The 20,282-nt window shown below is 44.8% G+C and overlaps 1 protein-coding gene across 2 annotated transcripts in view; it reads right to left on the bottom strand.

Moving 5' to 3' along the window:
* Positions 1-306: 306 nt before the first annotated feature.
* The window catches only part of nrp1a (neuropilin 1a), a 66,233-nt gene continuing 46,257 nt past the window's right edge, over positions 307-20,282 (bottom strand). Inside the window, exons 8-18 of one of the 2 annotated variants that reach the window (XM_084340947.1) lie at positions 19,921-20,076; positions 16,676-16,820; positions 13,052-13,383; positions 10,970-11,114; positions 8,477-8,587; positions 7,048-7,098; positions 4,982-5,125; positions 4,599-4,876; positions 4,397-4,493; positions 4,215-4,268; positions 307-3,601 (exon numbers count right to left, since the gene is read on the bottom strand). In XM_084340947.1, the coding sequence (XP_084197073.1) occupies positions 3,315-3,601; positions 4,215-4,268; positions 4,397-4,493; positions 4,599-4,876; positions 4,982-5,125; positions 7,048-7,098; positions 8,477-8,587; positions 10,970-11,114; positions 13,052-13,383; positions 16,676-16,820; positions 19,921-20,076 (1,800 nt within the window). In that variant the 3' untranslated portion in view covers positions 307-3,314. The remainder of the gene's footprint in view (positions 3,602-4,214; positions 4,269-4,396; positions 4,494-4,598; positions 4,877-4,981; positions 5,126-7,047; positions 7,099-8,476; positions 8,588-10,969; positions 11,115-13,051; positions 13,384-16,675; positions 16,821-19,920; positions 20,077-20,282) is intronic. The other variant, XM_084340948.1, reaches the window with a different exon arrangement.

The following is a 20,282-nucleotide window of genomic DNA, read 5'->3' as shown; positions in this document are numbered from 1 at the left end:
AAAATGAAGGCTTAAGTCTAATTTCAGCTAATGACAGACTGACAAGAAGACCGGCTGAGCGGCTGAGTGCAGCTCACATCAGCTTCACATTAGTGGTCGGTACCCGCCCTTCGCTCTGCGCCACGATTTTCACCACTCCAATAGGTGGAGAGCTCTCACATTAGAGACCGAGCTCGAGTTGTTTCCATCTGCTCTGAGATCTGGCCATAAATATTCACCATTTATTACATGGTGTTGCATTTTACCCTGCTATTAAATCTGGCAAAGAGAACAGCTGATAAATAACCAAATAAATGATCAACTTCCTTCATATGAAGATGCCTTTTATTTGTATCTTTGGAAAGCAATGGCTGTGTGAGACAAAAACTAGACAAACCATTTTCTGTTTACATCACTGTCTTGCTGAAGTGGTGCTTTAACATTACTCTGATGCGAAAAACAGATGTTGCTTCAAAGAGCTGAGGCTCGTGAGGCTGCTGGTTTACCCTTTACAGCATGGCTATGATGTAGATCTGACAGGAAAAATCTAAGAAGAAAAAAAAAAAAAAGGTTTTTCGGATTCTGGATCACAACACAAATATTCCCTTTTCTTTTTAAGGCCTTGCTGTTTATTCATTTTTTTTCCTACAACAGCAAATTACAGAAGCAGTATTGAAAATAAAAGTCTTATTTTCTTGTTCTTGTAAAAAACAAAACAAAATTCTGCACAAAATTTTGAATGACAGTACAAAACGAAGCGTTAATATGCCATGTAAATGTTGGGGGAGGGACATTAATGTTGGAAAAAATCTATTTTGCCTTTTTCAATAATGAAAACATTTCAATATTTTTTTGAACATTTCAGAATTATATCACATAATCTGAAACTATATATAGATATATATAAAAAAAGATGAAAGAAATGAACACGTGTTTTTTGTGTTTTTGACTTTCTTCTGTTTTTTTTTGCAAATGAACGCTATAAACACATAAACCTCTTAAATATATTTATCAGTGCAACATTGTTTTGTTTTGAGTCCACGCTACAGTATCCTTTTTCTCTAGTTTCGCAGATGTCGCTGGAGCTACGGTCCTCTAAGCGCAGGCAGTACTGTGTAGAGGATGAGAGGAGTGGGAGGTCAAGTCTGAAAAAATGAGCAAGCTGAGGATGTGTTCACCATGGCACGACATACAAAGCACAAGGATGTAAAAGACGTCACCCGTCACAGGATCGAGTTCTTGATTGTTTGATCGTGGTGCGGAAAAACCACTGACTTCTGGTCCCGTGGGCCCTTGTGTCCTGATACTGTCAATGTCAACACAGAGTCCCTTTCCCTCGTTGTGTCTAGGGGTGGGATTGACCCATCCATCCGTTTGAAAAGAGTCTCGACAGAGGATTTAACGAGTTCACATTGAGGTGACATTTGCACTTCTTTTGAGCTTAAAAAGAGATAGAAAAACAGTCACACATTTCTCTTCTCTACAGGCATCCTATTGTTTCCCCTTGTGATTTCCTCTCCGGGGGCTCTGACACGGTCATCAGTTCTTTTCTGGATGATGACCATCAGTGAACTGTGGTCTTATAGTATTTTGTGTGTTGGTGAGAACCCCCCAGTGAGCAAAAAAGGGGGCAACCATCCTTTGGTAAAGCCACGGAGGGGAGGCCAGGTGACCTGATTCAGGTGACGCCACTCTATCCCTCGCTGTACCAGTGTCCCGTCCTAATGACATCAGCTCTGACATCACAACATTATGGCTGCTACACATAAAAACTCTTTGCGGCCCTGAGAGGCCTTAAGCTACAATACAGCATGTGAACGATACAAACTGGGTTTTTTTATTTTATTTTTTTTATCACGAGATAAATGTGTCTGGCTAAAGTAATGATAGCACCATTCTTCAGTTAGTGTGTTTACCCCTCTGTTAATAGGCTCCTATCATGAGGGGATCAGTAACAAAGTGCATTCAAGCTGCATTGTCCAGATAGCACTGCTTCAGTGAACAATCCACAGTGATGTTTGTACATGACAAGCTAGGCTAGGTCTTGGCTAAAGCGAAGCGATGATGATTGTTGTTTTTTTGGTATGCTGGCAGAGATTTTATATGTTTTACCACCTCCTCTGCCATCAAAATGAGCATGTTGAAGCTGTGTGAGAACATTCTGGTGACCAGTCCAACTGACAGCAGAGAAATGGGACGGAGAAAGAGTGAAAAGAGTTCATCGTGTCAGCTGTTTTTTGTTTTTTGTTTTGTTATTTTCTGTGACCCTGCGACTCATTCCTCCTTCGGTGGTTTACATGAAGTGGGCGTTTCGGTGACAGGTGGCTTGAATGCACATTGAAAGTCGCTGTAACGTCAGCATCACACAAATCTTACTCGTCTGAGCAAATAATCTAAAATTAAAAACGATAACACTGCACCTTCCACAAAACAGTCAGAAGATTGTATTTACACACACACAAACCCATGAAAAAAGGGATACTGCAGCTATTTTTCCTTTTCACTTTCTTTAAAAAGGGCAAAAAATATATTAAAACTTATTTACAGTGTGTGGTTTTTTTGGACAGAAAACAGAAAAACAGAACAAAGCGCTATGATAGATTGTTTTCCTCTTTTGCAGGTATATATAAGAGAATGTGCCCCTGTCTCCTTTTACCATAACTTAAGGTGTGTACAGTAAAAAACACCCAGATAAACAGAGGAGGCCAACCAAAATGTACTAAAGGCACTGTCAGAACCATACATTGCCATGAATCGGACCCTCACTTTGGAGTGTCAAAGGGGAAAGGGTACATGTTTCAGGGTCACGGGCTATGGGCACACCCTGTATGCCACACCATGGGGCAAATCTACAGTTTTGCCGGATATGGTTCATTTACGATTTTGATACGTCTTTTTCAAAACTTGAAAATAAACATAAACAGCCTTCATGAACTGACATTAAAAAAATGAACATTTCTTTCCCAGAAAATGATAAATACTTTAAACATTATTAATAAATTGGTCTCAACACCAGCATCCGATTGTAAAAATGAATGAAAATCAAAATAGAAAATTAAAATATCATCTAAAACATCTGTACATATTTTTTTCTGTATTTTATTTGTACACAGTGTCCCCTACTGGTAGGTTCTTTTTACTGCAGCTCCTGAGAAAAGCATGGATCAGTCCAAACCTCCCATTGGTTCCTGAACCTGTCCCTCATCCAGGAAGTTGAGGGTGTGGCAGTCCTTTTAGCCTGCCAACTCGCATGTATACGAGAGGATATGCCAGTCTTGTGCATGCTCTTTGAGCTCTGCACATAGTAAAGTCACACGAATGCAATCAGTCCCATCTCACGCCTCTGAGTATGAGCTCTGTACATTGAGTTTGTCCTTCTTTAGCTTCACACCGTCCACTAGTTCAAAGTTATAGTTCTCCAGGGCTGATAAGTTCCTGTCCGACATGCCTCCGTGTGAGCAGGCGCAGTACAACACCACACCGCAGATGGCGCCCAGGAAGACCCCCAGGGCGGACATGGCGATGATGGTGATGAGGATGGGGTCGAGCGTCTTTAGCATGTTGCCTGCCCCACTGATCTGGTTGGTCTCCACAAAGTCTGGGTATTCAGTGATCTCTTCAACTAGAGGGGAGAGACAGAAGCAGAAGAGGATCATGAGATGTAAGGTATAAGACATACCATAAAGAGCATAATATGTCATTTCTGCCACAAGGGGTCTGTATCAAAGCACAAAAAAGGTTGAGTGGTGTTTTGGGAGGGAGAGCGGCGGGGACATGGCTGCTGCAGCTTCTCAGAGCAGGCCAGCTCTGGAGGAGAGAGCTGTTTACCGACTGGAGGTGAGCTCAGAGATTTTACTTGTAACCGTGGGATTAAAAAGTGGATTTGATCTTAACTCCCCATTTATCAACCTGACTGCAGCGGTGGTCTGTGGAGGTGACCTCCATTTCAAGGCTAATGTACAGAAAAGTAGTCTGGCTGTTTGGGATGAATAGACCCTTCAGCGAGTAACCGAACACAAATGATCAGTAAAATGTGGCACAACTTGCTTCACTGTTGGTGAATACACCATTAAAAAAACATCATTGCTAATGAAAATCTACCTAAAGTTTAGTCTTATCATCAACTTCCCTTTGCAGGAAGTAGTGATAGCGACTACATGAAACACACCGTCTCCTTCAGTTGTGAATTCCTCTGAGTTTGAACATCGTTGGAAACGTGATTTCTTTTCACTTACGGATTTCATTTAGGCGATCCTCTGGGAGCATTGGCTCGGTGGGTACGTCAGGATCTGTTCAAACAGAAATTCTAGTTATATCCAGTGTTGAAAGAAAACAAGCTGCAGTGAAATCTGTGCAGGTATATTTCAGATCAGGAACTGAACACAAGCATCGTAACTGTGAAGACTAAACGCCTCACCTTTGCAATCTGCCATGCTGAGTCCATTAAGAACCTTAATGTCATCCACTGCTATGTCTCCCCAGCTCTTTCCATCCACCAGGCCTTCAATCACCACCTTGAAAAAAAAGTACAGAGTGACTTACTGGCAACCCTTTCTTGGATATCACAATGGGGTGAAGGCCCAAGATACAGACTGAAAGATAAGTCCATTTTGACTTACCTGATAGGGCTTGTTGGTGCGTGGCACGAGAACACGACCTTCCCTCCAGCGGTTGCCTTGGTGACCACTGACCGTCCACAGCAGGATGTCAGCTGGTCCATCGACTGTCTGTTTGCGCTGTTTTATATGCAGTGTGCCTATGTGCGACCCGAACATGTGGTACCAAAAGGACACGCACAGGTCTGAATCCGGGGAGCTGACAACGGGGCTGACCAGCCGAGCCACCTCGGACTCTTGGGGACCCGTCGCTAAGGTGTAGATGAAATTCCCTGATCCACCTGTTGGATAAAATAACTTGTATCACTGACAAGACAAAAAACTGAAGGCTAAAAGTCAATGTGACTTGCATGTACTGCAGCAGGTCACTCATTTTCAGTCATCACCTGTGTGGTCCATGTTAGGTCCGGTGTTGAGCGTCGGTGTGCCGCTGGACTGGATCTGCCACCTGGACCCAGTGTCGTCTGAAGTCCAACTGCAGAAGGATGGGTCATTGGCCCAGCCGAAGTCGCAGGCAAACCACAGAAAAGCTGCAAATATATTAAAGAAAGGTCACGATCATGTGTCAGAGGAGATTACATTTCACAATCCTCCTTATTTCAAAAGGGAAACTTGCCAATAGCTCTGGGCTGTACCCAAACAATGACCTGGGGGCCTGTCATTATATGACTGCAGGCTACACTTTGGGGCTTAATCCACTCATCCTGAACAGATACAAGCACTAGAGGGCAGCAAAGAACTACGGGATGTGAGCTGAGCTTGGAGTCCAACAGCTGGGTGAGATAAACCCAGCCAACTCAGGAGGTTGAAACAGACTGGGATAGAAGGCAAGTTATGGTTCCAACATGAGCTAAAAGAGCGAACTGACAGCATAGACCTCATGTAGACCTTATATCGTGGCTGCAGTTAATGATCTCTTTTAATGAGCATAACAGGGTATATAAAGAGAGGTATAGAGGGACGTAGACGCACAAAGAAAGGGACAGGGGGGACCGGAAGACGGGGTCTGGACACGGTGTCCAGTTGAGAAAGCAACATTCATAGCGACCCGCAGAGAGCTCTGTATTTTAATGAGAGCAGGGACTTGAGGTTTGAAGAACAACTATGGTAACGGTACCGAGGCCCCATTCCAACAATGCATTCCCCAATGGACACATGCCGTGCTGAAGAAGCCTCAGTAGAGGCAGGGAAATGTGTGGGAGGCTTTAGTGTTTTTCAAATTGGATAAAGAAAGACTTCTCAGAAACACAAGGGAGCGGGAAGTTTGGGATGTTAGCCACAGCCTTAAAATCCAGCATGTGATGCCTTCAGAGATACAACGAGGCAGCTCTCCAAAAGAACAGAATATATGAGCCAATATTTCCTTTAATAATGGGAAGAGTTTTAACTAGCTTCTGCAGGCAACGACTCTATTTACGATTAAGCACAAAGGATGGAATTCCCATGTGGGACCGCATTTCAGACGCCAAGCCACTTTATTTGTCGAGACGTCCCGTTCCCAATTAAAAAGGCTTTGTTTTCAACCCCCCCAGTCTTGGGAGGCCTTGACGGAGGCTACCAACAAGCTCCGGGTAAGATGAGCAGCCACATGACTCACTTGGCCATTTGAAGAAAAAACAGGAGACAAATGCCAATGGAATCTACATCCTGTGAGATTAGGGTGCACACACACTTCAACAGACACACACAAACACACAGAACTGATTAGAGAAATGAAAAGTCGGACAGATAAGTGTTTACCCACAGACACAGAAATATGCACACACACACAGGCACACACACCTGCACCTCATCTAGCCGTCATCTATTACCATAGCTGGTGCCCCAGCAGACTGCAGACAGAGCACACAGTCAGCTGACAGAGTGAAGGGGGCTTGGTGGAGCCTATGGCCCATTAGCTAAGGTCAGACTGGGGCACAGTCTCTCAGCTGGCGGCTGCCTCATCAACCTGCTATAGGAGACAGCCCTATGTGTGTGTCGGCTCATGTGACCCCTGAGCACACCTCATTTCCTGTGGCCATTTGCATTTTGCTTCCCTGTTTTTGTGTTGTTGTGGGTGTGTGTGAGTGTGTGCGTGTAGTGCGTGTCGGTGTCGGCCCAGTGATTAGTGATTATGCTGAGAAGGCAGCAACAGAGCACCGGCGCTAATCATCAACTAGCCCTGCGTCAGACAACCTCCTCTCACCCTGTCAGCGGGAGGCTCTCAGGGCCACATCATCGGCTTTAATAACAGACACACATCAGAGGAGAGACGAGCCGGCGATCATTAACCAAGGTCGGCATCTTGATCAATCTATGGCAATTAATTATAAAAGCCCTGAACAGATAAAACTGCTCTGTATGTTATTAATACTATTTCAACATTCGGGCATGTGATCTTTGAAGACACTGCATTCGCTGCTTGGTTAAGACGTGGAATCTGTGGGAAAGAAACACTCCTTTAAAGGCTCACCTGGAATGGTATCCACTTCTATAGTAGTGGTCTCTGGTATCGTGGGTCCACCTGTCACAACACAACACATTAGCATGGTCAGCTTAGCCTGGCAAGGGTTAAGTCACTAAGCAAAGAGGCGTCCGAAAGATTTAAATTTATCATTTTTGTAGAACGTTCAAAAGACATCCACTGAGGAGCCAGAATGAAGGTTTTTGTGACACCTTTTTAGAATAACCTTTTAGGTCTTTTCATGGCTTAATTAGACAGGAAATGCTGCAAAGAGCCACAAATTGGAATGGAACCCTGGGCTACTGCAGCTACTGTAGGACACGGCCTCTGTAAATGGGGCGCAAGCTCTACCAATTGAGCAACTGGGGCGCCCCACAATATCTTTTTTTAAAAAGTTTTTCATCCTTACAGGGTTAAAATGAAAGTTTTTACGACTTAATTTCAGACATCTTTTCAACCTTGTTTATGGACGTCTAAAGAACAGCTTCTCGTGGATTTTTATGACGTGTTTCTTGCATTCACTTCAGACGATCTGTTGCACAGAAAAAAGTCTAGACTTTTGAATGTAGTGAGGTCGAGGCTAAAGGTACAATTCCATACTGTGGCTTTTTCTGCATGTAGTAAAGTAAGGGTGCAACATGTCGACATCTGAACACAAGAAGATGTCCTTTGCGACATCTATGGTTGACAGTGAAAAGGTGTCTGAAATGACATTGTAAAATTGTCAATTGTGACCATTAAAGAGACATTTAAAAAAGGACGCAACAAAAACTTCCATCCAGGCTCCTAAGTAGACGTCTTTTCAACATTGGAGAAAGATGTTAAATTGTCATACTTTGGTGAAATAACTGCACTAAATGTATCCATGCTAGCTACATTTAGCTAATCAAGACTTGCTTTGTCTTTCCCCTTTATTCCTATCAGTGCCTTGCCTCAGTTTATCCACCAAGAAGCACCTATGTAATATTTTCTGAATAGATGACTGACATGCTACCATGCTCATCATTGGAGACTGCTGGTTAATGGGGAGTGCAGCAGTGCAGGCTCAGGTGAGAGGTGAAAGGATAGACAGAGGCAGAGCTGGCTGTTAGTAGGTTTAGAAACAAGCGTGTGAGTCGATGTGCACATTTGGCGACGTCTGACCGCAAGTGCAACAGTCCTTTTGCTGAGGTGGAGGTGAGAGAGGACAGGCCAAGGGGGAAGGTGGGAGCTACGGGTGCAGGTAATTAGAGCTGTGTACATGCCAGCGTGGACATAGGTGCATGCATGCGTGCGTGCAAATGTGCACACTAGATGGCAGATTAGCTATGGTATCAGATCTAACTGTGAGAGTGGCAAAGCTGGAAAAGAGGAGCAGATTGAGTGTGAGCCATAGCAGAAGGAAGGGCGAGGGGGGAGAGGGGGTTTGCTTGCAGTCTCATGAGGGCGATGTTAGCACCTGTCACATCGTAGTCATCACCTGTGCCGCTGTGGCAGCTCGCCTGGTCGTCGTCACAGTCGTCCGACGGAGTTGTGCTCGGAACTTGTGTGGTAGGCGGCAGTGTAGGAGCTGTAGAAGTGAAGAAGATGAAAGACAGCAGACAAGATAGATTAGATTTCAAGTTTTACAAGGAAAATGATGTAGGGGCTGGAGGGGACAAGCAAACCATAATTCATATCTTTTCTCTTGTTGTATAGGGTAGGTAAGCTAATGTGGACCATTAACGTTAGCATAACAGTACATTGCTGTTGTTTGGGCTGATCACTAACGGATCATGTTCTAACCTCAAAACACTGAGATTTAAAGGGACAGTGATGTTGGGTTTGAAATCACATCACACCGATTTTGCCAGGAGCTAGACGTCATCAGAACCTGGAAGTGAATACCTCTCAAACACACACTGACACTGAGCCTCTCAAATATGATGATTTCCTGTTTTTCCTCTGTTTTATATCATATTTAATTGAACATCCTTTAGAAATTTGACTGACAAAACAATTTTCACCTTGGACTTTAAAAATTGGGATGGACATTTTCACCATTGTCGGACATTGCATAGACCAACAATTAGTCAATTAATCTAGAAAATAATCAGCAGGTTAACCGAAAATATAAAAACTAACAATAAAATAATTGTTAGCTGCAGCACTTAGTATTAGAGTACAAAAGAATTAAGACGTAGTGCTCGCATGGGGTGCAGATGTAGTCTCAAATAGAAAAACACAGACATATGTGCACATACGCTCAGCATGTTCCACCCACAGTTACACACTGCGCTTCAATCTAGGCCTTAGCTATTAGCATCCCTCCTTTTATCAAGCTGTGGAGGTGTGGGTGTATAAATAGAGTTGAAGCCAAAGCATGGTTTCTATTTGCTTGAGCCGCTGAAACTCAAAGATGCAGAAACAGGGCTTGGGATTGGCTATAGGCAGGGCCCCTGGCTGCCGTAGCACCCTATCATTATGGCCGCGCTACACTTGGATGTGGACTTGGGCCTAGATCCACACCATGCTCCGCTGCCGCACAGCCGTGCTGCGGTGGGTGTGCATTTGTATGTTTACACTGATTGAGTAATGAGCGGGGATCCCCAGTGTAGAGGCAGGGAAAAGGGAGTGGAGGGAGGTGGAGAGAAAGACAGATAGGAGCACACTGCCTGAAAAATGTGTGTACAGTATGTGTGTGTGAGACTGTAAGTGTGTGTGTGTGTGAGCCAATGTTCTCGCTCTCTCCCTCTGCTGGATGAAATATGAGGCAGATCAGCCCCTGTCAGATTCAGGGTGGGGGAGGTCAGGGATGGGGTCAGCGCTGCATCAGGGGAGCCTCTCACAGAAATGAGAATTTAGTTCTCCTGCTATGGCTTGTCAAATACACACACACACACACACACGTTTGTACACACTAGTAGAAGCACCTGTGTACGTAAATGCTTGTAACCACACGTTTGGCTGGGTGATTGCAGTTGCTCTGTGTGTATATGTCTGTGTGTGTGTTTGGCATTAACACTGAAAACCAGCATTATCATCCGACTAAAGCTCCCGGTGGGAGTCCATGAGGCTTACAACAGAATGGGCCTCTCTGAAATCCAATATGTAAATCCACTTAGGGCTAGCGCTACACACTCTTATATCGCTGAGCTGTGCTACATGAGCTTTGAGAGAGACAGATAAAGAGCTGGAGAAAAAACAGAGGTAATTTTTAAAGATAGCAAAGTGTGTGCGGCCCTTTGAAAGAAGAAAGACGTACAGGGGTTGGGAAGAGTGCGATGGGGGCCAGGCCGCAATAATCCTACCGGGCCAGGTGGGCTTTCATTTGATCCCCTCTAGAAGTGGTTATCTATGGGGGCAGCTTTGATGTAACAGAGAGACAAGACAACTGTCCCTTGTAGGGATAAAGAGCAGGAGCTGGACAGCTGTGGGCTCAACACAAGGAAGCCCTCACGCACATCTTTAAATAACCCCCCGACTTTGGCGAAGAAGTGAGCGCAGGCTACTTAAAGCCATGTCGTTAGCTGAGATGATGGATGGCTCACCTGTGCGTGCGTCAAGACATATCGGATGTGAACACTTTTGAACGCAGACTGCAAATGAAGGTGCTGAGTCTAGATATGCCCCAGTAAGCTTGCCACTGTGGGTAGCAAATTCATATTCTGACAAGGGTAATGACGCCAACACCACACGTGAACTTTTCATTACACCGCTTAAAAGCATTACCACAGCTGGAAAATGTCATCAGCGTGGGAAAAAAAAGGTTTAGCTCTGGGTAGTAACTTTGCCACCACCGGTAGAAACGCCATTACGGCTGGTGAAGAAACCAGCACCACAGGTAGACATGTCGACACCACAGGTAGAAATGCCATTACTAGTAGCCTTTGCATATTTTGCACAAAAACCTAGATATAACACAGAAAATGCTATAGATTTAATTGGAGTTCTAACTAGGGTTCCTGTTTACCTTCAATCTCGCATCCAAGGAGCTCAAGTCGAAGGCCCATGCCGGCAGGAGTGGCCCTCTCTGGGTAAATTCTGATGAAACGGGACAGCAGGGGCTCCACAGTCCTAAGCTCGGGAGTGTCATAGTTGCTGTTTCCTTCAAATATCTGTCAGGGAAAAGGAGAGAAGGCGGAAGGAAGAGGGACAAAAAAACAGAAAGGAAAGAGTGAGTGAACAAAGACAAAGCACAATACTGCTGATGATGCCATTGCTAGACGTTTGACTGATGCAGCTCTTCAAATGCAGACACCCTGAGGCGGACTTTTTCGTGCCCTCTAAAAACCAGAGGTGTGTTGCAGGGATGGCATGTGCGGGGTGGATGGAAAGATGATGGGAAAGAACAGAAGATGACCAGATCTCTCTCATCTCGCCGACTTCTAAAGCACGGCTTAGGCAAGTGACACGGGGGAGCCAGCGGCAAAGACAGCATGACACACATCTCTGTCAAAGGCAGCTTTGGGCTCCTTCAACTCTGTCTCAGATCCTCCGCAAGCAAGGGGATAAATGGGGTAAGGAGGAGAATGTGGGTGCAAAGGAGGAGATAGAGACTTGATGGAAGTGGATTAATGGATGTGATCACGTGAAGGAACCTGGTGCAAGTTAGATGCTGGGAATCTCTCAGGCGGAGGGGAGAGAGGCGGCTAACTAGGACAAGGGGGATATGGATCCTCCTTACTCCCTTCATAAATCAACCATCAGCCCATCTGGATCAGATTTATGCCCTGTCAGGGACGCTTGTAATTGGGGACAGGCTGTTTCAGCTCTTCTCGGAGGTGTGTGTGATTGTGTATGTGCTTGTATATATACAATTCTTTGTGTCTAAGCGTGTGCATGTATTGAGTGAAGTGTTGGCTTATGCCTCCTGTACGTGCGGTGACACTGGCAGATAAATCTTGGGTCACTCCTCCATGTTGCATGCGCTTTCCCCTCTTGTCCTCGTCTTTCCTCCGCCTTTTCTCCCCCCCTGACTCCTTTCATCACTCTGGAGTGGTTTCACTATCCATTGAAAGAGTTGAACGGTGAGTGTGGTGCAGAATAGAAAGCAGGAAAAGAGAACTGGGATAGACTTGAGATGCTTATCATAATGTGATTCAAAACACTGCTGAAATTGACTTGCAGTGACTGCTCAATGACTCACAACTGCCAGGCACAAACGTCTGGTGCAAATTGACTGAATGCGTCATAATTGAATGAATGTTCTGACGTATCTGAGAGACATTTTTAGATGTATTCAAGTCAGTTTCCACAAAGTTGAAGGTAAAACCTCCACTTATGGTTTTTGTTAGAAATGAAACCATTAATTCCAACCCATTACCTTGAAAGAACGTTGCCTAAAGAGTTATGCTTCTGCCTTGTTAGAACTGAGTAAAGACCCCCAGTGATTTTGGACATTCTTAAGCACTGCCAGCCTGTTGTCACTCCTAATGCATCAAACACAGCAGCCTTGTCAGTAGTCTTTGACGCTGTGGGTACCCGTTAAACTCACTCCTGAAGTGCCTCTCTAGTGCTGTAGTACAAAGAGTGAGAAAAGTCCAAGTTTGGCGGTGGATGTGGTTGTTGGACGGGACATACTCTTTCTCTCTGCAGACAGTGGTGGACTCGAGAGAGATTTGTTTTTAAGTTATGTTATGTAAGTAAGTAAGTTAACATACGTAATTGACATAACTTTCATTATGTTAGTGACTTACTTACATCACTTACACAGTTACGTAAGTGATGTGTGTTATGTCACTTTCAGAGTGTACGTAGTTGTTTCAACCCAAAGTGCGATCTTTTCCTTAAGATCAAGTAGTAACCAAATAGTGCCTAAATGTAACCAAACTCTAACTGTTTGACAATGTTAATAGTCCAAAAGTCATGATATGTAATTATAAATGAAACTTAAAACTTACGCTAGAGGGGCAGGTAGAGCATCATAGTTTGAAGCTTAAGGCCACTGACCAATCTGCTGTATCTGACAAGTTAGGAGTGCGAATGTGTTGGCATTGCTCAGGGGTACTGTGGCATATGATCAAAAAAAGACATACAAAGGAAAAGTTCTCACCCTTGGCTTGTTCCCGTTGGTGTCCATCACCATCCTCCAGTCAGAGCCGTTGTTGCTGTAGCCGAAACGGAACTTCTTCATGAAGACTTTGTTCTCGCGGTGCTTCCCTCCCTGGATGATCAACCCCTTTACCAGCTTCTCTTCGCCGAGATCCACCTGTAGCCATTCGCTGGTAAAGGGCTGGGGCTGGGGCAGCAGGGTCCACCCCGTCCTGCTGGTTAGCAGGCGAGCGTTCTCCGGTACCCAACTCCGGTCCGTGTGGGAGGATGCGGTGATCTGGTTGTCAGTGATCAAACCTGATACCATGCCCAACATGCCGGAGCATGGGTACTCTGAATGACAAAAGAGAAGGCAAAAGGTGCTTAGTTTTTTGAGCAAAACAAATGAAAACCTGCAGTGTTGATGGGTACTTGGCAACACGAAACTTGATCTACTGCAAATCCAAAGGCTTGATGTTCAACATTTTGGGTTTAAGGTTCATATAGCAGCAACAGGGATAGTGAAAGTCAAAGCGAGGAAGACAATTCCCCAAACTCTTTGTGATGTTACTGTGATCTCTCCCTCTATTCTCTTTCTCTATCTGTCTGTAGATCTCATGCATACTAATTCCTCTGCCTGAAGCGGTTGTCTCCAGGCAGCCAATTAAAACCCTCCTCTCAGTTGGTGCATCCACGTTCCTGCATTCTGGGAGCGCTTTTTCTTTTCATCTCTCTCTCCAGCCCCTCCTTCCTCTACAGACTCACACAAAAACACATTCTCCTTGTGTTTTATCTGCTGCCGCACTCATCTACCTTCTGCTCCACAGCTGTCAACATCTGTGGGACTGTGTCTTTTAACACCTCGTTCTTTCCTGTCCCCTCTTTTCAAACTTTTATCTCCTCCTTTTATTCTGCTTCTCTGATCATATCCTATTCTAACTCTGTAGGTTTCAGCATCTTTGGATGTGAGAGACGGCTGTTTTCTTATTCTTTCTCATCCCCTTTTCTCAATGCCATCCCTCCATATTAAGAGCTGAACAGGATATCAACCTGCTGGGCATGTTTAAAGAAACATTTGCATTTTTAAAGCAGATTTTTTTCACAACTTGATTCCTTTCTGCATTTTTTTTTTAAATTACCACAATGACAGAAAAGATGCTTATCAAATTAGTAGAAACATATATTTTTGACATTTAAAGGTGCTTGCAGTCTGTGAAACTTCACAGTTCTTGTGACCCATGGGTGTAACAGTGAGTGGTAATAGGTAATTGTGGTACATTGTCCATTTTAAACTTTAGCTCCCTGAGCATTTTGCCGATAAATATGACACTTTTTTTATTCTTCTGAAACACCTCTAGGAGTAAATAATGCCGACACTGGTGCCTTATGCTTCCGCCTACACACTTCTGAAGTTGGTGAAGCCAAGTACAATACACTGGGACTCACAAAAAATTCCCAGTGTTGCAATTACCACTAGGAGCGTGACGGTTAGCAGATTGTTTTAGGGGTAAATCTTCCTGTCTGTCTCTTCCTAACACTTAATCCCAAGACACTGAGTCAGGGACCTGTGGGTAAGCAATAACATATTTACTATCTGACTCCCATGGATGGCTTAGTCTTGGCATTATTACATTTTCTGTATCTGTATGAGACAAAGTGCGCACTGTACCACTAGGACTCTGGGAAAAGTGAGCAAAAAAACTTTCAGAACAAGGCCGCATTCAGACTTTTGCTTTCTTTCTCTGGTTATCTAAAGCAGCTCCTATGCAGACCCGTGAGAGCAATCTCCAGTCCACACATTCTTGAAAATCAGGGCTCAAGGAACAAACGCTGGTGGTGCAGAAGCCTCTCGACTGTTTTCATGTTTTTTTTCAATCTTCTTTTTTTCCGTCCTTGGCCGAGATCTATGTGAGATTGATCACAGGGGCAAAGCTAAGGCACTGCACACTGATCGCCTTTGAAGTGGGAAGATATGAGAAAGAGGTATATGTGTGTGATTGAAAATGTGCACGTCTGATCTGAGTTCAGACACTCGGGTGAACTCCCCGGGTCATCTGGAGCTCCTAATCGACATCAGCTGTGGAGACAGAAGCTGCAGAGATGGCACGCATGCGATGACACACCCAGAGGAAACAAACACATGTGTTGTGTGTGTTTGAGGACAGTAGATGGTGATACATGGCAATGTGGGCAACAGTTTGGCTTCGGGTGGAGCATCAGTGGTTCATCAGAGGTATTTATAGAGCATGGCGTATTTACAAACAGCAGGGCGGTGGATGTTTTTATTAATGAGTAGCTGTTTGTATCAGCATGAGCGTGCAACCACGGTGATTTAGGGAGATACATCTGGGGTACAAATCCATCTCCTTTAATCTAATGCCTGAATTGTGATCTTGGCATCATAAAATGGTAGGTGGAAATAGTTTTGTATAGCTCTACGCCTATAGTTTTGTCACATTTTGGTAGCACTCTTCGGGAAAAGTGGAGCTGCACCTTCATATTTCTTTCAGCAGAGGTTGTGCCACAATCAGGGGTTCATAACTCAAAGGTAGAACGGAGTGAGTCACCGAGTTTATTCAGCCCTCAAGAGCCTCGCAATTCTTCTCTCTCGAACTGCCATGCTAGCATGCAGGGAGCTGGCAGCGTCTTCAGAGCACCCAGGGGTGCTGACGTCGTTATGGAGGCCCTGTGGTGACTTCGATCCTGTGATGTGTTTATGCTCTGTGCAGCGGTCTGGTCCCTCGCCCGAAACACACGCCCCAGCTGTAACCCTGCTGTACCCACAGTGCCTTTTCTCTGCTATTACATGCCCAGCCACACTCCATACACACACATACACACACAGCACTTTGCATATGAGCACATTTGTCTGGCTGCAACTAATCCTGACCCTAACTTTAATCCAAGGTTTAATCCTGCACTAACAACACTCACAAAACATTGTGTTTTTTTCCTGTCCTTGTTGGATATATACTCCTAATCAAGTAGGCACAAAACACACACAGGCAAGCACTAATTAACATTTAATACACATGCTCATAAACCCATAGAGATGCACATGGATGTGCTAAAACCCTATGAAAGTACACACACACACACAAGTCATTAAAATAAACTCGACAAAAAGGCAGAGATGAGAGGAACCCTACCAAAATCAAAGCTCTGTAAGCAGAAGACAGACTGCGGCTAAAGAGGAGGCTGAGACCAGCTCAGCAGGAGGGATGGGACCATATAGATCCCACCCAGCTCCAGCTCCCTCTGCCTGCCAGCTGTTGGCTCCATTTATATTGAATGAGGAACATCTAAACATGGGGTAACATAAATAGGTAATCCTCCTTCATGTGCCACTCCTCCATTATGCAGCAGCTTGCTTAAGCCTCAGAGCAGGACTCTCACAGACAGAGAGCATGGTCTCACACCTGGCAACAGTGAGGTGTTTGTGCAACTGGGGCCAGGATGGGAAATACCAAGTGTTGTAACGAGAAGACAGCTGAGTCAGAGTCAGTAGCACCATTTGAATAATGCATTTAGTATTCAATAAGATCATAACCAGTGTAATAAAAGTTGTTTGTCTCCACTGGCAGCTGTAGAGCAAAGATAGAGCCGAGATGTGTTTGTACATATGCATAGGCTCAGCAGTACCCACCTGATATCTTACATCCATACACCTCGAAGCGCAGTGCGATGCCTGTTTCCCAGGTAACCGGTCGGATCCGGACAAAGCGTGTCAGCGTGGGTTTGGGCAGCATCGTCTTGGCAACGTCTGTTGGGTTGGTGTTGCCTTGAAAAACCTGCAATGGAGGCAGAAGAAGAGTAAATTATTGACGGAGCATGTTGAGTTTAGGAGCAGGTTGGAAATTTCTTCTGTGAGACCTTTAATTTAATTTGGAATTAGAGTCGAGGCAGGGAAAGATTCACATTTAGTGAGATTAAGAGAAAGGAGCTCAGTGATTGGTCTTACAGGCTGGACACACTGGATGCCTGTGCAGCACGTGTTGTGCGTGGCGCTACCTCTCGCTTTTCATTTCAGCGTCCATGGTAACAGGTTAGACGGTTCACACAGGACACCTGAGACGCGACACGTGCACGGTTCTTGGCAAAAATCGACCTGAAAACGACCTGTAGACGCTCATATGGACATCATACCAGCATTTTACTACAGTTTTAATGTCTGTATGTGTAGAATATGTCACAGGCATGAAGAGAATATAAACACAACAGGTGAGGGACAGTTTCTTTCCTGTGCACTCTCTCTCTTTCAGCAGGGGTTGTCCCTCGCTCCCTCTCGTTCCCCCTCCGGCTTTCTCGCTCTTTCAACGGTAAAAGAAAATCGCGTCATCATATTTATCGATAATTACTCAATTATCTAGTCAAACTCCATGTAAACAGGTAGGGCGGGCAGGAGCTGACACGCAGCCTATGTGAACACAAACATGCGGTACACAGGCATCCAGTGTGCCCAGCCTGTTACTGTACGCTGAGTCAGGGTATTGGAAATCTAAGGACAGTCTTTACACTGTGGTTCTATGCTGTGTAACATTTAGACATGGGACAAATGTTAAATACACATCAATCTTGGAAGCCATCCCTTGTTTTCTGATGACGATTTAGCAACCGGGCCAACAGCCGATACTTCAGGGTGTCTGGATAATTAATAACGGATATCCAGGCCAAGACCTCCTCTTACTGTTTACAGTCTGATTAGCAGACTGTAGAAAATCTTTTAAAAAGCTGATCAAAAGCAACCCCCTAACCCCAACCTGGAATCCTGAGATTGTAACCTGTAACCCTAACACAAACCCTTTCCAGGTTGCATTCTGTCTAATGCGTTCTGCCTCGTTTGCTCGCCGCACGGACCATTTACCTGCACGCAACCAAGGCCCACTGAAACAGAAACTAGAATGAGATATCAAAATCAGATCCACTGCAGACAGAGAGTGCATTCATGTGCATATATTTTCTATAGAGATTACCTACATGTAACACTGCATCAACTGATTTCGTCCTAGCACTTCCTCTTTCGCTACATGTGGCAGCACAACAGGCCGTGGCCCCTGACTGTGAAACCTGAGGCAGTATGTGTAAGACTGACAAGTCCCGACTTGCTTAAGATGCCCTTTTTCTGTCCTCTAGCTCCAGATTTGGTGTAGGTTTTACTGCCGTGTCTTGTTTAAAGGTCACAGATGTCACTGTTCTCCCCTGGGGTCGGTTGACAGTTTACTAGCGCCATACGAACAGGCTGACCACCCAGCAAAACAACTCCCCACAGTAAATCACAGTTCATTCTGCGTAACCGAATCATCCCGGTGACCATTCCACCTCCTGACCTCCCTGACAGAATAGCTACAGGGCAGAGAGGAGTCCAGCTGAGAGGAACAGGATGGACTCATAGATAAGACCTTATTGTTTAAGCTCTGTGAAATGATTCCGCTGTGCAACTGCTGAGGCATACTGTGGCGCTTATACTGTAAATTACTGTCAATTATTACCTTTTTCAATAATATTCAGTAGTATCTACACTCTAGTTGTAGTTTGTAGTGTAGTATCTGTAAATATTTTTATTTATTTCTACATACTCATGGTTCTTGGCAATCTATTTTTATATTTTTCGTATAATTTCTCTATGCCGTGATGTTTCTTTCCTAGTAGGAGCAACTGTAACGTATAGCCTTTCTGATTCTGAGAGAAGATAACCTCCAGGGCACCACCTCTTTGCTCAAGTCCCTGAGCAATACCTGTCAACCACGTCACTAAGGGACCCTGCAACCAAGCCATCCACTCTCTTGAATGTCATGCTGCGCCTCCTCTCCACTCGCTAACTGTAAAGTGGCTTTTTCCAGAGCTGCGCTAAGAAAACTGCAGGCTCAGCACGTCGCAAATGGGCCCCTTCGCACAAAAGCACTTTAGAGGTCCAGAAGAACACAGGCGGGGCTTACTACGGCACCTTGAGGCACCCACTTCACAAAGGGGACCGTGTACTTGGGAGAGACCATAAAGTAGTCAGGCCTGGAGGCATGTGTACGCTGCAGCACAAACACGCTTGTTTGGATGCTCTGTTGCTGAGAACTTTTTTTGTTCAACACGAGGCCTCGCCTTGTGGTATTTACATGTCACACACACACACACACAACTGTCAGACACACATGTCTCTCTGACTCTCTCCGGAAGGTGTGTTTGCCTCCAGATGGACAAAGCCTGCTCTGTTTGACAGGCCGATCAGCAATCAATGGTTACAGCCTGTCACGCTCCGGTCAAGCATGCCACCCCTCTTTTCCTTTCTCCTGGACCTACCTCTACCAGCTGCTCAAACATGACATCTTTCTTTCCATCCCTTTCCCCTTTAACTCTTGTTTGTCAAGTCTTTTGTCATCCTGGTTTCTTTGCCGACAAGCTGACATAAAACAGTGGCTACATTCCTTACATAATCCTCCCTATACTGCTACAGTGCTGTATTAGCACCGCAGTCTTTGCTCGAAATACCATCCACTCACACGGGGAGCGGATATATTACCATACCGAGGAAAAGTCTATAATTGCACATTGGGAGGAAGAGACTCAAATACATATAGCTGGGTATTCCCCCTTTTGTTGAGCTCAAAGGCAACTTGGAAGAGACCACAATTCAAGTCAGCTGGCTGCTTTACCAAGATGGGAAATTTCCATCTGCAGTGCGTGGACAGGAGTGGCTTTGATGACAGTAACTGGTCAGACAGACACAAACAAATAAACAGCTTTTACTAGCTCATCTGCTTTTGATAGTAGAGCTAGGGGCTGAAAAAGAATCAAGAAAAAAATATGCATGCTTTATGTTTCCTGATTTTGAATGTGCTTAGCCGACTGCTGGCTAATGAAAATTTTATCACACAAAGGTTGCGGAGAAGATTCTCAAACCTTTTGTTTGGAGCCTTCCTTCAGAGTGATCCAGTCCTCTCCATTCGAGCTGACATCCACCTTGTAGGACTTGACAAAGTAAATCCTCCGGGTCTCCTGGGAAATGGCGCCCTGGGTGCCTATGGCTGAGACAAACCGCAAGAACCCAAGGTCCACCTGTGGAGGGCAAAGAGAGAGAGAGAGGAGGCGAATGAGAAAAGCTGATTTAAATGATTCATAATAAGAAATTCCACAGGAGATGTAAGAATGACAAGGTTTTCTCTTTCATTTTTAAGTAGCCAATACAGCTGAAGTAAAATGTTCTCTGCCCATTCAAATGCATGAATAATTTTGCAGAAAAGGCTTTCAATGCACGGTGTGTA

Source organism: Pagrus pagrus (genome assembly GCF_965226575.1).
Source record: "Pagrus pagrus genome assembly, chromosome: 20".
Lineage (NCBI taxonomy): Eukaryota > Metazoa > Chordata > Actinopteri > Spariformes > Sparidae > Pagrus > Pagrus pagrus.
The sequence above is the reverse complement of the archived record's forward strand: the minus strand, read 5'-3'. Positions and strand labels throughout refer to the sequence as shown.